Genomic DNA, 15,740 nt, shown 5'->3' with positions numbered 1-15,740 from the left:
GGAGAGGGAGGGAGGGAGAGGGAGAGAGAGAGAGAAAGGGAGGGAGGGAGGGAGGGAGCACTGTAGTATAACATCCTATTGAAGTCCAAGCCAGCCACTCACATTTTGGGCTAGAATATCCAACCCTGGTAGCTCAGTGTCCAAGATGCTGAACTTGTCAATCAGAAAGGTCGTGAATTTGGTGGTTCAAATCCCTAGCACCACATAATGTAATGAGCTCACGTTACTTGTCCCAGCTTCTGCCAACCTAGCAGTTCGAAAGCATGTAAAAATGCAAGTAGAAAAATAGGAACCACCTTTGGTGGGAAGGTAACAGGGTTCTGTGCTCCTTCGGTGTTTAGTCATGCTGGTCACATGACCACGGCTTTGAAACTGAGATGAGCACCGCCCCCTAGAGTCAGGAACGACTAGCACATATGTGCAAGGGGAACCTTTACCTTTACCCTGCAAAGCCAAGCCATGTGGTGACTTCATGGCCCAGCTGCAAGGGTTTCACAATTTGTTCCACCCCACCAAGATGGAGTTGGGTATATTATGGGACACTTTTCATTCTGCCTTTAGCATACCGTGTTAATCCAACCGATGTATCAATGGATGATATGGATGGATTAAAAAAACTGACTTAATTCAGTACCAAGGGACACACTTACAAGACCTCTCAATAACCCTAACCTGCTGAATTGACAGGTAAAAGAAAGGGAGGGAGGAAGCGGGCCACGATGTTTCTTTTATAAGTTCACGTCTCAACCCCAGTTCTAGAGTTCGAATCACCGAACACGCGTGTCTCTTTTGCACGTGTGAAAACGCCCGGCCAATTATCCCAGCTCAGCGGTCCAAGAAGCCTCCCGCCGCGGCGGAGGGCGAGGAAAGAAGTCCCGCCGAGGGCTCGAGGGCGGGCGCCGGGGAGGGAGGAACCGCCCAGCTCCGAAGTGAATGGAAAGATCCGGCAGGAGCTCCGCGGCCGGGAGAAGAAGTTGGAGAAGGAACTCCCGAGGTCGCGGGGAGTCCCGTCGGCAAATACACCGCCCAGGTAGGAGCCAAGAGCGGCTAATCCTGCCAGGCTGAGTTCGGGTAGGGGTTGAAAGCCGGTGGGTCGTGTCCGCGTCTTCCCCGCTTTTGCAAGGCGGCGTCTCCCGGCTTGGTCTCAAGCTAGGGATGGTGCGTTTCCCCGCGGGTTGCTTTCCATCCCGACGCGTTTTTCTTCCTCCTCTCCAGGCACAACAACCCGGTAAGGTAGGCTTAGGCGGAGAGAGAAGGCGAAAGCTTTCGGGGCTGAATGGGAATGGGGGAGAAAACTCCCCGATCAAAGTCCAGCAGCCGAAACCCGTCTCCTTGCGGGGATTCGCCGGGAGAACGCGGCGCGCGATTCCTAGTTGTGGGAACGGAGGCGAGAAGCCAGTTTGGGAGTCAAGAGAATGGGGCGGTTAGGTGGGAAGGCATCAGCGCTGTGGGTCTCTTTTGAGGATGGGAAAACCTTCTCAATTGCTCAATTGCTCTGCTTGTTTCAATAGTCTGCAATGGTCCTTATGTGAGTCAAAGAACATAGTCCATACCAAAAAAGCAGCTCTGGGCACGTCAGAAAATTGGAGTGGAAAATATTTGAGCCCAACACTCAAAGGAGAGGAAAGGCCATCCCAATAGCAATGGGCACAGATCACTCAGGAAAACCTGAGAAAAAGAGAATAGAATCAAGAAACTGAAATGCTGAGGAAGCATAATTATTTGCAGGTTATGGTCAAAAGAAGGTGTTCCTGACAGTATGGCTGAAGCTGTGCCAATTTTCTAGCTGTATCACAAATCTCACTTCTTCTCTAATTGTTGTTAAAACAGGGCTAGTCACAGCCGTTTCTTTATCTTCCGAAAAATAATTTCCTTTTACTTATTTATATAAAAGGCAAAAGAAACGTCTAGTTTGTTTCCTTAGCTTTCTGATTCCTGAATTCCTTGAAATTGATTTTTTTTAATTTCATAAGAAAATTATTATAAAAAAATCATATAGCGATTATACTGTAGGTGTGTGTATGCATATATGTATGTATACACACACACGAACATACGCACATATGTGTGTGTGTTTACTTAGCTTTCTGATTCCTGAAGTCCTTGAAATGATTTTTTTTAATTTCATAAGAAAATTATTATTAAAAATAGCGATTATACTGTATATGTGTGTGTGTATCTTCAGAGAGATAATAAAGGGTTTAGACATACACACATACACTATGATCCTTATACAATTTTTATAATTTTATAATTTTCCTCTAAAATGAAAGGGAAAGTGCCAGGAAGGCAGTTAAAATTTCCAGGAAAAATGTATTTTTCTTCCTGGGTTTCATCTGGAAAGAAAGATACTCAGGGAGCTCCATGACAGCTATAGACTGACTTGTGGGTGTGTGAACGTGTATTTATTTATTTATGGGTGTTAAGACTTCCTGCTTTCTTCCCAACCGTGAAGGAGTCGTCCCACCCCCCCCCCCCGTCTGCTGTGTTCCAGCAAGTCCTTTTGACTTCACCCTCTAGCCCAGGGGTCACCAACTTTTCGGACCTCAGGGACCACTAAATTCATAATTTTAAGTCCTGTGGACTGCTAATATGAATTAGGGATGGGATGGGGTCCTTCAGGCACTTAACTTGGCAGCTTGTTAGGGGAGAGAAGCCCCTGGGATCAACCCTCCAATGCAGCTAGGAATCTCAAATACGTCCAAGAATGAATGTTTGTCTTGTAGCCAACCCCGCCGCTAGATTGGCCCCATGCAAATTCTGTCTTTCAAGGAGCCTGGCTGAAGTTTCGTGCACTGCTCCCTGAAGCGCCTGGACTCCCAAGCAGGGAAGGGCAGTCAAGCTAAGTGCCTGAAGGACCCCATTCCATCAGCAAGCGGGAGTAATTGTCTTGGCAGGCCGTATCCAGCCCAGGGGCCGTAGTTTGAGGATCCCTGATTTAGTGTAATATAAAAAATGGAAACATGCAAAGATTTTTTCGCAGACTACCAAAATTTTCTCGCAGGCAACCAGTGGCCATCGGACCATCAGTTGGTGACCACTGCTCCAACCTACAGCTCTGAAATTTACTGGTGGTCTCCTATCCAAGAGCTGACTAAGTTTGCCCTGCCCAACTTTCAAATCTAGACTATTTTTTCATTCAGATACATATGACAGAGAAAAGGGTGACTTAGGGCCTTTCTCTCAGCTTTGTACGACGAAGGCAAAGGCAAACCTCTGCCAAAATCATGCCAAGAAAACTTCAGGGTCTTGAAAATTTGTATTTGTATTTATTAGTTGGTCAAACATGTACATGTATATTTATATAAACATAGACATGAACGAAAGAAATAGATACAAATAAATGGGGAAGTAGCACTGAGATGATAGGCACGCTGGTGCGCTTATGCACGGGCCTCTTAGGAATGGGTTGAGGTCCACCATGGTAGGCGGTGTAAGGTTGAAGCTGTGAGGGCTAGAGGATGTAACAACAGAGTCAGGTAGAGCATTCCAGGCATTGACCACTCTGTTGCTGAAGTCGTATTTTCTGCAATCGAGTTTGGAGCGGTTTACTTTGAGCTTGTATCGATTGTTTGCTCGTGTATTATTGAGGTTGAAGCTGAAGAAGTTGTTGACAGGTAGGATGTTGTAGCAGATGATTTTGTGTGCTGTGCTTAGTTCATACCACAGGTGGCGCAGTTCCAGATTGACCAAACCCAAAATTTTAAGCCTGGTGGCATAAGGGATTCTATTGTGAGTAGAGGAGTAGAGGACTCTTCTCCTAAAATAGCTCTGGACCTACTCAATCGTATTAATGTCTGATATACAGTGTGGATTCCAGGCAGACGAGCTGTATTTGAGAATTGGTCTGGCAAAGGTTTTGTAGATGGCCAGAGATCAGTGCTGAAAGGCACAAGCACTCTTTGTGCTGGTACAGGGAGTCCTCAATTTACGACCACAATTGAGCCCAAAATTGATGCTGGTAAGTGAGAAATTTATGAAGTGAGTTTCACCCTATTTTACAACTTTTCTTGCCACGATTGTTAAGGGAATCACTGCAGATGTTAAATTAGTAACACGGTTGTTAAGTGAATCTGGCTTCCCCATTGACCTTGCTTCTTAAAAAGGTGATCGCATGGCCCCAGGACACTGCGACCGTCATAAATGTGAGACAGTTGTCTAGCATCCAAATGTAAATCATGTGACCATGGGGATGCTGCAATGGTCGTAAGGGTGGAAAAATGGTCATAACTCACTTTTTTCAGTGCTGTTGTAACTTTGAACGGTCACTAAGTGAATTGTTGTACATTGAGGACTACCTGTATACTTGTCACCCAATTTTTGGTGCTATAACCATATTTGTTATAGGTTTTGAAAGCCCTGTGTATGGAGGACCATAGAGTTCCCCAGTTGTTTCCATTGGTGCCTCTCTTTCCCAGTGTCTTAAATGCATAGATTGGTGATCTCCAAGGACAAGAGGTCCTCCATTGACAAATGTACAGGTAGCCTTCGTCTTATAACTATTTGTTTAATGATCCAAGTTAAAGTGCCACTGAAAAAAATGACTTATGACCATTTTTCACACTGACGGCCGTTGTAGCATCCTTATAGTCATGTGATCAAAATTTGGCAATTAACTCCTATTTATGATGGTTGCAATGTCCCGGGGTCACGTAATCACCTTTTGTGACCTTCTAACTAACAAAATTAATGGGGAAGCCGGATTCACTTAACAACTGTGGCAAGAAAGGTTGTAAACTGGGGGGGGGTACGAAACTCACTTAACAACTGTCTTGCTTAGCAATGGGGATTTTGGGCTCCATTGTGGTTGTAAGTCGGTGAATACCTGTAATTGAGCCCACAATTTCAGTCATAAGTTGTGACAGTAGTTAAACGGTGTCCCCGCATGGTTGTGCCTGATTTTATACTCTTTTTTTTGTATTGGGTAAGTCAACACGGCAGTCTTTAAGTAAAATATGGGGCATTTTTTTGCCTGAAACTTCATTGTCACATGACCGTGGGAACTGTAAATGGCTGTAAATGAAAAGGTTCCTTGCACCAAAACTTGGGTCATTTGATGGGGGAGGCAGCTGTCTGATCGTCAAATCCAGTTGTAAATTGAGGATCACCTATACCTTCCCTTCCACCTCTTGTGGGATAATAGAATAGAATAGAATAGAGATATATGATAGGATAGAATAGGATAGAGATATAGGATAGGATAGGATAGAATAGAGATATAGGATAGAATAGAGAGATATGATAGGATAGAATAGAATAGAATAGAATAGAATAGAATAGAATAGAATTCTTTATAGGCCAAGTGTGATTGGACACACAAGGAATTCGTCTTTGGTGGGTATGCTCTCAGTGTACATAAGGAGAATAAAATACATTAATCAAGAACAAAAAGATACAGCACTTAATGATAGTCAAGGTTACTAATAAGCTATCAAATCGTACTAGGAAACAAATAAAGACAATATAAATTGAATTATACAAGCAAAATAGTTATAGTCATAAGTGGGAAGAGATAGATACTAGGAAAGAAGAGCAGAATAATAGTAATACATTCTTGGTAAATTAAAGAACAACATGGCTAGCAGGATGCACTGGTAGCTTCTGTTTATGGGGAAATGAAACTGCCCAGGATCTAACCAAATTATAACTCTTTGAGAAACAAAGGTTCCATTGCTAAGATTTTGTATATGTCATAGTAAAGCTACCAGGAATGGACCATCTCAGTTCCTGGATGCACTTGCCATTTTGAGAATGAGTTTGAACTGTCCCAAAGGACCTGTGGGGGAAGTAAATCTCTGTTTTCATCCTGGGGTCATCCATCCTCTTAGACTGCAGCCCTGTAACCTCAATAACCTGGTTACCAGACCCACTGAACACTTTGTGAATGATTTCATAAAATGTAGATGATCCTAACAGCTGATCTTGGATGAGGTAGACTTTGGCTAAGTCACGAAAGACAGTCTCTTAATTTTCCTATCCTAAAAGCTGAGATTTTACAACTTGGTGCCCTCCAGGTGCACTGAGACTGAAACTTCAAATTTCCAGGATTGGGCCAAGCCTATTTTAACTTCTGGAAGATGTTCTTTAAACAGATCTGAAGAACACAAAGGCCAAGAAAGACTAGGTTAGATGATTATCTTAGGACTAAGGGAACACAGCCTTCGCTCACGATAATTTTCTAAACGGTGTTAATTATTGCATATAAACTCCCTCAAGCACTTTCGAGGTAGGACTAAATAAATGTATATTTTTTGACGTCCTGAGATTGCCTCCCAAGACTGAAACTTCCTGGAGATAAACCTGGACTCAGTTTTAATCCAAACACAGTAATATGACTTGATAATTTTTTTTTTCAAAGAACAATGCTATATTCAGAAACCTACAAGCCCCTAAACATCTCCAGTTGTACTAAAAACGTAGTGCCATACCTAGGTTCAGTCTCCTGCCATCCTGCCTCAGCAATATGTCACCATCTTGATACCAATCTATATTTTTCATCCACACTGCAGAAAGGAATGCTAACCCGATCTTCCTTTTTGTGGTGTGGAAATAGAATGCTGTGTAGTTTTTCCATCTGGTAACTTCTATGAAGCTTCAATCCTACTTTTCAAATGGAGCCTATTACTCTCTTATCTATGCTGCTCAAACAAAGTGCTTCATTCCCCATATTGCTAGATAGCAGGTCCTTCAAAGGAACAATACAAACCCACACAAAAAAAGTAACTGGGTGGCATTCTGCCAGCATTTGGCTTCCCCGAGGCGCTACATTAAATATATATCTGGATTCTGAGAACCTCTCCCTGGGACCAAAGTCCACTGCCTACTACTAGCAGGGCAAGAAGAATGTAGTTCCTGAGATTTCCTTTTAACTAGTTCAATATAGGTTTTATGATACACCTGTAGTTCTTTTCCTGCTTTACCTCCTAGATCAGGGCTGTCAAATGTGATTTCATTGAGGGCCACATCAGGGTTGTGTTTGACCTCGGGGTGTGTGTGTGTGACAAGGGTGGGCATGGCCAGATTCACGTGACTCGTGTCGGGGGTGCCTGTGGTGGCCCAAGCACTCTGCCAGTGACCTCTTTCAGCAAAAATGGAGCTTGGGAGGGCTGTTTCTAGCAGAAACGCCGCAGTCCGATCCTTCGCTGTTTCCAGGTTGACCCTGTGGGCCAGACCTAAGCCCCCTGTGGGTCGGATCTGGCCCACAGGCCTTGAGTTTGACACCCCTGTCCCAGATGCTGCTTAGATGTAGATTGAATTCTCACAAAATGTTCACAAGGTGCCTTCATTCTAGCTGCATGCTTTCCTTTGATCTGATTTAACACACCTTTTCTTTTGTTTGTGTAACTGCTCCTGAAATTTCTTGTGCTGGAGGAATTAGCGTGTGGCAATAATACCGTGCTTCTTTTTTTAAAAAAATTCTCACATTTCCTGTTTTTAAAAATTATGAAGGACCTCAAAGGAGCTTTGCATGGTTTACATTGAGCAAGATTTATCACACGAAAAATGAAAAGTGATACATTTCTACACTAGTTTTTGAATTATGGTATATAAAAATAATAATACTAATCCCATTCAATATTAACATAAAAATTTTTTTCATGAAAAACTCTATAGTTTTTAACAAGCAAGAAAATAATGAGAAGAGTGGCATTGTTTTAATTGTTTTTGCAAATACCTTCAATATTTTGCAGGGCCATGAGAAGGATTTGAATGACTCCCCAGGAGTCCTCAGACAATAGTTTTAAGAAAAATTCTTCTAAAAATAAATGTGTGGATGCAAACAATCAAAACATCGGGGATCTCTTCAAAAGGGTATAGATTCAGGGGTGGGCTGCTGGGGTTCGCAGGGATTTGGGAGAACCTCTAGCTAAGATTCTGTGCACTTCGGACAGGGGTGGGTTTCAGGCGGTTCACGGCGGTCCCCACGAACCGGTTGGTCAGCGAACCCAGAAGTAAGTAACTTCCAGGAACGCCGAAGGATCCACCCGCCCGCCCACGTTTCTTACCTGGTTTTGACGAGTTCTGCGCTTCCACGCATGCGCAGAACGCATACAGCGCCTGCGCGATCCTCCAGGAGCAGCTGGAGCATCACACAGACACTAGTACGCATGCCTGCACTGCGCGCATGCACAAGGACGCCGCCGGCCCCGTTCCAACCGAACCGGTTGGAACGGGGCGAGAAACCCACCCCTGACTTCGGAGAATCCCCAAATCCCACTCCTGGCTAGCTTCACCCACTCCATCCCTCCCAGGAGTCCCCATGTGGCCCGTTTTGGATGCAGGTAAGTTCAGGGCACGCCCGGAGGCTCAGGGAGGGTGAAAAATGGACCTACTGGAAGTTCAGGAATTCGGGCCTGTTTCCAGCCTGCAGAGGGCTTCTGGAGCCTGGGGAGGTCATTTTCACTCTCCCGGAGGCTCAAGCAAAGCCTCCAGAGCCCGGGGAGGGAAAATCCCACCCTCCTCTGTGATGCAGGAGGCCGACTAGGCCATGCCCACCATGACCACACCCACCCAGCAACCAGGCAGAGAATCCCTTGCTAAAATTTTTGAAGCCCACCCCTGGATAGATTTCAATTATCCTCTTTGAATTATTTACCTCTCTCCTCGTTCTTTCAATCCGAAGATTTGAAGAATTAAGGTTGCGCAAATCCTTCAAAGGAGAGGCCTTTAAACACAGAGGGGCGTGTGTGAAGCACCTCTTTTTGAATCCTTTTAAGAAAGCGAATCTTTTTCAAGATTTGTAGAGCTGCTTTGAAAGCTTTTCTTGGTGTCGTTTTTTTTGCAAGCGCCGCTCATATTTCATTCTTTTGAAATAGTTGCGGACATTGTATGATGGTTATCCAGGGTTTGAGTTTGTTGCACAAATGGGACTCACAACAAGCCGTTGCACTGTGTCCAGGTGGTTTACAATAATGTAAAAATGCAACGTAGAAAACATAACTATGTTTGACATGAAAATATCAAAACAGGCACTCCTCGACGTACGACCAGAATTGAGCCCAAAATTGACCATTGCACATCAAGACAGTTGTTTAGTGAGTTTTGCCCCATTTTACAACCTTTCTTGCCACAATTGTTAACTTAGTAATGCAGTTGTTAAGAACGTGGCTTCCCCGTCGACTTTGTTTGTCAGATGGTCACAAAGTCATCCCAATACCCTGAGATATGGCGACTGTCATAAATATGAGCCAGTTTCCAAGTGACCAAATTTCCAAGCCGGTTACCATGTGGCCGTGACCGATTTTATTATCTTTCTTTGCAACGGATGTTAAGTAAATGCCGCAGTTGTTAAGCCAATGTCGGAGACATTAAGGGAATGCATCAGTTGTTAAACAAACTTTTGTATCCAATGGCTGTCTGTTGTTGGGTGTCTTTTGGTCACATGACAGTGGGACACTGGAAATAGCTATAAAACTGGGCTGGTTGCTAAACACTCAAAATGCAATCATGTGATGGGGAGAGGGAGCAAACGCAGTCAGAACATTGAAACAGGATGATAAATGTCTGTAGAGATTCTCAGTCACCTAGGTCGCCGTTGTCCGAAAAATGCTTTTTTAAAAGGCAACTGGACTTGTTTTTTTTTCTTTGAAGATGTTTCACTTCTCATCCCAGCAGCTTCTTCTGCTTTGACTGGGTGATGGGGAATGGAAGGATTTATACTCCTTGCAGACAGCTGGTCATTTGTATTCTTTTAGAGCCGGGGTGTCAAACAGAAGTCCCGAGACCAGGATCCGGCCCATGGGGTGCTTAGAACTGGCCCGCGGGGCCGCTCTGGAAATAGTAAATGACTGGCCCATGGTGCCTTTGCCAGTGAAAACAGAGTTTGAGAAAGCCAAATCTCTGTTTTCACTGGCAGAGGGTTGCAGGAGACCATCACAGCGAAAATGGAGCTCGGGAGCCCGTTTTCACTGGCAGAGGGTTGCAGGAGACCATCGCAGTTGAAAACGGGACTCGGGAGCCCATTTTCACTGGCAGAGGGTTGCAGGAGACCATCACAGCGAAAATGGAGCTCGGGAGCCCGTTTTCACTGGCAGAGGGTTGCAGGAGACCATCACAGCTGAAAACAGGGCTTGGGAGTCCATTTTCACTGGCAGAGGTTGCAGGAGACCATCACAGGCAAAAATGGAGCTCTGGAGCCCGTTTTGACTGGCAGAGGGTTGCAGGAGACCATCGCAGCTGAAAACGGGGCTCGGGAGCCTGTTTTCACTCGCAGAGTACTCGGGCCTTCACAGGCGCCCTTGACACAAGGGATGTCAAGCTGGCCATGCCCATCCTGGCCATGCCCACCCCCCTCGAGGTCAAACACAACTCTGATGCGGCCCTCAATGAAATTGAGTTTGACACCCCTGTTTTAAAGAGTGGCTGAGGCCACTTGAAGGTTTGTCTGCGTCCTCAGGATCACCTGAGCAGTGCAAATGGTTGTGGAGCCTTTGTGGAATTCCTGAAAGGACCGTGTTGTGGAGCTGTGTTTTCTGCAGGATGTTTTCTGTCCTGGGTCCCTCCACAGGCGCAGGCTGTTGAGGATGAGTCTGTTATCTGCATCTCAAACCGAAGTGAAAATGGTTCCTTTAGTCTGCAATTTATATTCTGGAAATCCGTCCATACTCCCACACCATTCAAAGGGTGTTCATCCCAAAATGCATAGCTAAATGTCTACAGAGATTCTCAGTCATCCAGGTCCCGGTGGTCCCGGAAGTGCTTTTTTTCAAGAGGCAACTGGACTTTCTGGGTGTTTTTGGTTTTTTTTGAAGATGTTTCGCCTCTCATCCAAGAAGCTTCTTCAGCTGTGACTGGACGGTGGGGAATGGAAGAGCTGAAGAAGTTTCTTAAATGAATAGCGAAACGTCTTCAAAGAAAAAAAATCAACAAAGTCCAGTTATCTCTTGAAAAAGCACATTTGAGACAACAGGATCATAAATAGTTGTGGGAGGTCTGTTTTAACTGAGAGTCTGGCTGGAAGTCAAGGACTTACTGTAATTAAAACCCAACAGTTAAACTCACTTTATCCTTAAACTATGGCTAGGATTATTTCAGGATGCTAAGGCCTACTCATAATCTTCAGGATATGAGCGACGCATAAACAGCTGGAATATAGGGCTGTCCACAAGGCGTGGCAAGAAAAGCCCAGGTGGGAGGGGGCCCACAAGGGTGCTATTTATGTGCATGGCACATTTTTAAGAAGGGTGGTGCTTTGATGGCACCGTCGCAGCTGCCACCTTGATGTTTTTAACTACACACTGCGGGCATCTTCTGGGTGAGGCTAAGCCAGCTGTCACAGGGTAAATGTCAGTAAACGTGTAAAAGACAGGCTGAATTCAGCCCTTAATAGCCTCTTGTAAAAGATGACACACACAGCTACTAAAAGGCTTAATGCCATAGCTGCACAAGCCGAATTGGCAAATCCACCTCTGCTGAGAAGGATGCAAGAGCCTCAGGTGGAGCAGAAAAATATGAGAATTGTTTTTAAGACTAAACAACAGGCTAACTGGCAGCACCAACTCTATATTTTCTGCAATCCTGTTTTCCTTTGTAAACCTGAGCTCAGGAGTAGAGCCATTTTGGTTTAATGGTTAAGGCACCAGGTTAGAAGGCAGGAGTCATGAGTTCAAGTCTCGTTTTAGCCATGAAAGGCAACTGGCTATCTTTGGGCCAGTCTCTCTCTCTCTCTCTCCCTTTCCCTCTCCCTCTCTCTCTCTCTCTCTCACACACACACACACCCGCACGCACCCGCACACACTCCTTCACACATGCACCCGAACACACTCCTTCTCTCTCTCTCTGTCTCTCCCTCTCTCTCTCTCTCTCTCTCTCTCACACACACACACACACACACACCCAACCCACCTCACCTCACAGGGTTATTGTGGAGAAAATCGACGGAGGAAGACATTCTGGATATCTGAGCTGTCTTGAACTATTTATCAAACTAATATATACAAATGTAAATAAATAATTTAGGAAAAACATTCTGTTTGAAATAATATTAAGTTGAGCATTTGCCTCCTCTGTTGGCCCTGAGAAACTTCTGTCTCTTTTCTTATCTCTGGAGCAATTTCTCATCTTAAAATACAACCCCGTCTCAGGGGTTATTTAGATAACAGAAATCATTTCAGAGTAGTGATTTACATCATCACGAGGCTCGGGAATCCACTCCGGATAAATCACCATATCATTTTTTTTAGGGTGGGAATCTTCCTAGCTTTTCCAGGTCATGTGTGATCCAACCACATGCTGTCATTTCTGTCATCAAAGAAGATAGCAAACAGGATCACCGTATGGCAAATATGGGCCATTTTATAGCAGCTGCGGACTTCACAATGGCTTTAAATCAGAGGTGGGTTCCTACCAGTTCGCACCTATTCGATAGAACCGGTTCGTCAAATCTACCGAACCGGTTAGAAGAGGTTCCACCAGTGGACCCGGAAAGCAGGCCACACCTACAGAAGAGGTTCCAAACTTTTTTGAAACCCACCAGTGGTTCTTGGATATGATTATTCTACACTATCATGCTCATATTTATAAAACTCAGTGCCCCTGTGAAAGGTAAGGACGACTACTGCATTTGTGGTGCAATCAGAACATTGCGTGTGTTGAAGTTGTTTTAACGCAAACCAAAGATGCCTTTTAAAAAACAAGTTTACATCCTATTCTTATGCAGTGCTGTGTGAGGTAATTTAAGGTGGTTCTGACAAGTGTCGTCGGCATCTTCATATCCAGTCACATGGGCGGCAAGCCACTCCCATCCGGTCACATGGGCGGCAAACCACTCCCACAAAGGAGGCCACACCCACAGAGTAGGTTCGAACAATTTTTGAAACCCACCACTGCTTTAAATGTTGAAGGAGAAGAAGGTTCATGAAGATGCCATCTGAGGCAGCGTCTTTTCCCCTAATAGCAGAACAGGCCCTTTAATCTGGCAGCAATAATATAACCTACCACATTCCAAACATGGTTTCCTTTGACATAGTTTCTTTTTTGGCAGCCTAAGGTTTCTTGAGCTACTTTATTTCATGTAGGCTTCACCTAATAGTGTTTTGAACAGGTAACCTATTGAACAGGTAATTCCTACCGGTTTGGACCGGTTCAACTGAACTGGTAGTGGTTTGGTGGCCTGGGTCTCTGGAACCGGCAGCAGCTCAGGCTTGCCACGCCCCCAAAACTGGGCGCCGCCATCTTGTTTTTTGCTTCCGCGCATGCGCAGAACAATTTTTATTGCACTGCGCATGCACAGGCAGAGCACATCAAGTGCATGCAGCATACACACGAATGAACCGGCAGTAGTGCCTGCCAGAACCCACCCCTGGCTTCTGTGAGTGTGTATTTGTGTGTGTGTGTGTGTGTGTGTGTGTGTGTGTGTGTGTGTGTGTACATATCCACAAATACACACACACATGTTACCTGTTCAAATTATATGTATAGGCTACCTGTTCAGAATACTATTTGGTGAAAAATACCTATAGTAATGTAGCTCAAGAATTATTAGGCTGCCAATAGAAACTATGTCAAAGGAAAATGTTTGTTTCATTCAGGGGTGGAGTGGATATTTGCTAACTCTTGACAATATGCCTGATAATATAATGCCAGCAGACCTGTATAATGACCCAGTTTTGTTGGAGATAATATAATTCTTGCCACTGACTGCAGACAGTCCTCAACGTACGACCACAATTGACCCCAGAATTTCTGTTGCTAAGCAGGACAGTTGTTTAATGAATTTTGCCCATTTCACGACCTTTCTTGCCATAGCTGGTAAGCCAGGGCTGTCAAGCTCGCAGACTGAGGGCCAGATGTGTCACACGCTGGCCAGTCCCATGCGGTTTAGCGAAAGGGGGGGGGGAGTCACAGCACATCACATGACACCACCATGACAATGCAAGTTTGACACCCATACGGTAAGCCAATCACTGCAGTGGTTATTTTAGTAACATGGTTGTTAAGTGAAACTGGCTTCCCTATTGACTCTGCTTGTCAGGTGGTCGCAAAACGTGACCCTGGGACACTGCAAAGATACACGCCAGATGTCAAGCGCCTGAATTTTGATCATGTGACCGTGGGGATGCTGCAATGGTCGTGAATGTGGAAAAATGATCATAAATCACTTTTTTCAGTGCTGTTGTAACGTCAAATGGTCACTAAATGAATGGCTGTAAGTTGAGGACTACCTGTATTGGCTTCTCAGTCTTTTAGATAAAGATCACATGGCCCACAGAAGTGAAATGGTAAATGTGGTTGTAGTTGTACTTGTAGGCTTTCCTTGCCTGTTCTATCTCCTCTGTCCATTACTTCAGGAGCCCCACAGATGGCCATCCGTAGTTTAAATTCCTCCATTTGGGAAAACCCACCACTTCCTAACACGGACCCTTCCATTATCATAGACATATTCTTCTTGGTGTCCAGTTGACTTCTACTTCAATTTAATTAGAACCCATGGCTCCTCTCCTATCCCGTCCCCTTCCCTCCTTCCCTCTCCCTCTCCACTCCCCTCCTCTCTTCCCTCTCCTCCTCTCCCCTCCTCTGCTCTCCCCTCTCCTCTCCATTCTTCCCCTCTCCTCTCTCCTCCCTCCTCCCCTCCTGTCCTCTCCTCACTTCTCCCCTTCCTTCCCCTCTCCTCTCCCCCTTCTCCTCTCTCCCCTCCTCTCTCCGCTTTCTCCTCCCTTCTCATCTCCCCTCCTCTTTCCCCTTTCCTCTTTCCTCCTCCCTCTCCCATCCCCTCTCCTCTCTCCCCTCTCCTCTTTCTTCTCCCCTCCTCTCTCCTCTCCTCCTCCCCTCCTGTCCTCTCCTCACTTCTCCCCTTCCTTCCCCTCTCCTCTCTCCCCTCCCCTCCCCTCTCCCCTCCTCTCTCCTCTTTCCTCTCCTTCCTTCTTCTCTTCCCCACCTGTCCTCTCCTCGCTTCTCCCCTTCCTTCCCCTCTTTCTCCCCTCCCCCCTCTTCTTTCCTCTCCTTCCCTCTCCCCCCTGTCCTCTCCTCACTTATCCCCTTCCTTCCCCTCTCCTCTCTTCCCTCCCCTCTCCTCTCTCCTCTTTCCTCTCCACATGGCTCAGTGACTGCGGTGCTTAGTGATGGAAGTTCCAGTTCCAATTGTGGTCATAATTCAAGGGCTAGAAAGAAAAGTTTTCTTTCAAAACATCAGCACTGTAGCTGTAGGCACCATGAGATAGTAAATTGCAAGAAATGTATTTCCTTCTCAAAGAAAATTCAGCCAGAGGAATTAACAGGCTTGTTAATTGTTTTACTTTTTCTTTTTTGTTCACTAAAATGGGCGGAAAGTTCTCCAGATGCTCCATATTTTATATTTTAAACTTCAGAAGAAATCCATTATGGCATATCGGGAACTCTGCATACTGGGATGGTGTTGAATGGGACACCTCTTCCCAAGTCCTTTGATTTTGTTTAGATTCTTTTACTTACAGCACCACACACACAAAATGATAGATAGTATCTTTAGAAGCAAAACAGTATTTTCAAAGGAACTTGTACTTGTTTTTAGGCTTCACATATATCCAGGCTATTGTTAGCAAATAAATTAATGGTGCAATATCACTTGGTTTCAAAGTAATCGTGGCCTGTCCAGAGGGGAAGAAGTAAACCTGAAAAGTAAATGTCTTCTTAGAAAGGATGATGAATATGGCACAACTTGCCTGTTTGTTTCCTAGTATAATAATAATAATAATAATAATAATAATAATAATAATAATAATAACAACAACAACAACAACAACAACAACAACAACAACATAACA

The 15,740-nt window shown here is 44.9% G+C and overlaps 1 protein-coding gene across 1 annotated transcript in view; it reads left to right on the top strand.

Moving 5' to 3' along the window:
* Nucleotides 1-926: 926 nt before the first annotated feature.
* The window catches only part of CCDC68 (coiled-coil domain containing 68), a 52,118-nt gene continuing 37,304 nt past the window's right edge, over nucleotides 927-15,740 (top strand). Inside the window, exon 1 of the mRNA XM_087715340.1 lies at nucleotides 927-1,030. Within this exon, the coding sequence (XP_087571466.1) occupies nucleotides 934-1,030 (97 nt within the window). The 5' untranslated portion in view covers nucleotides 927-933. The remainder of the gene's footprint in view (nucleotides 1,031-15,740) is intronic.

The sequence above is a fragment of the Thamnophis sirtalis genome, unplaced genomic scaffold, assembly GCF_051295495.1.
Source record: "Thamnophis sirtalis isolate CommonGarterSnake01/CBP01778 unplaced genomic scaffold, rThaSir2_p1.2 scaffold_5, whole genome shotgun sequence".
NCBI classification, from domain to species: Eukaryota; Metazoa; Chordata; class Lepidosauria; order Squamata; family Natricidae; genus Thamnophis; species Thamnophis sirtalis.
The sequence above is the reverse complement of the archived record's forward strand: the minus strand, read 5'-3'. Positions and strand labels throughout refer to the sequence as shown.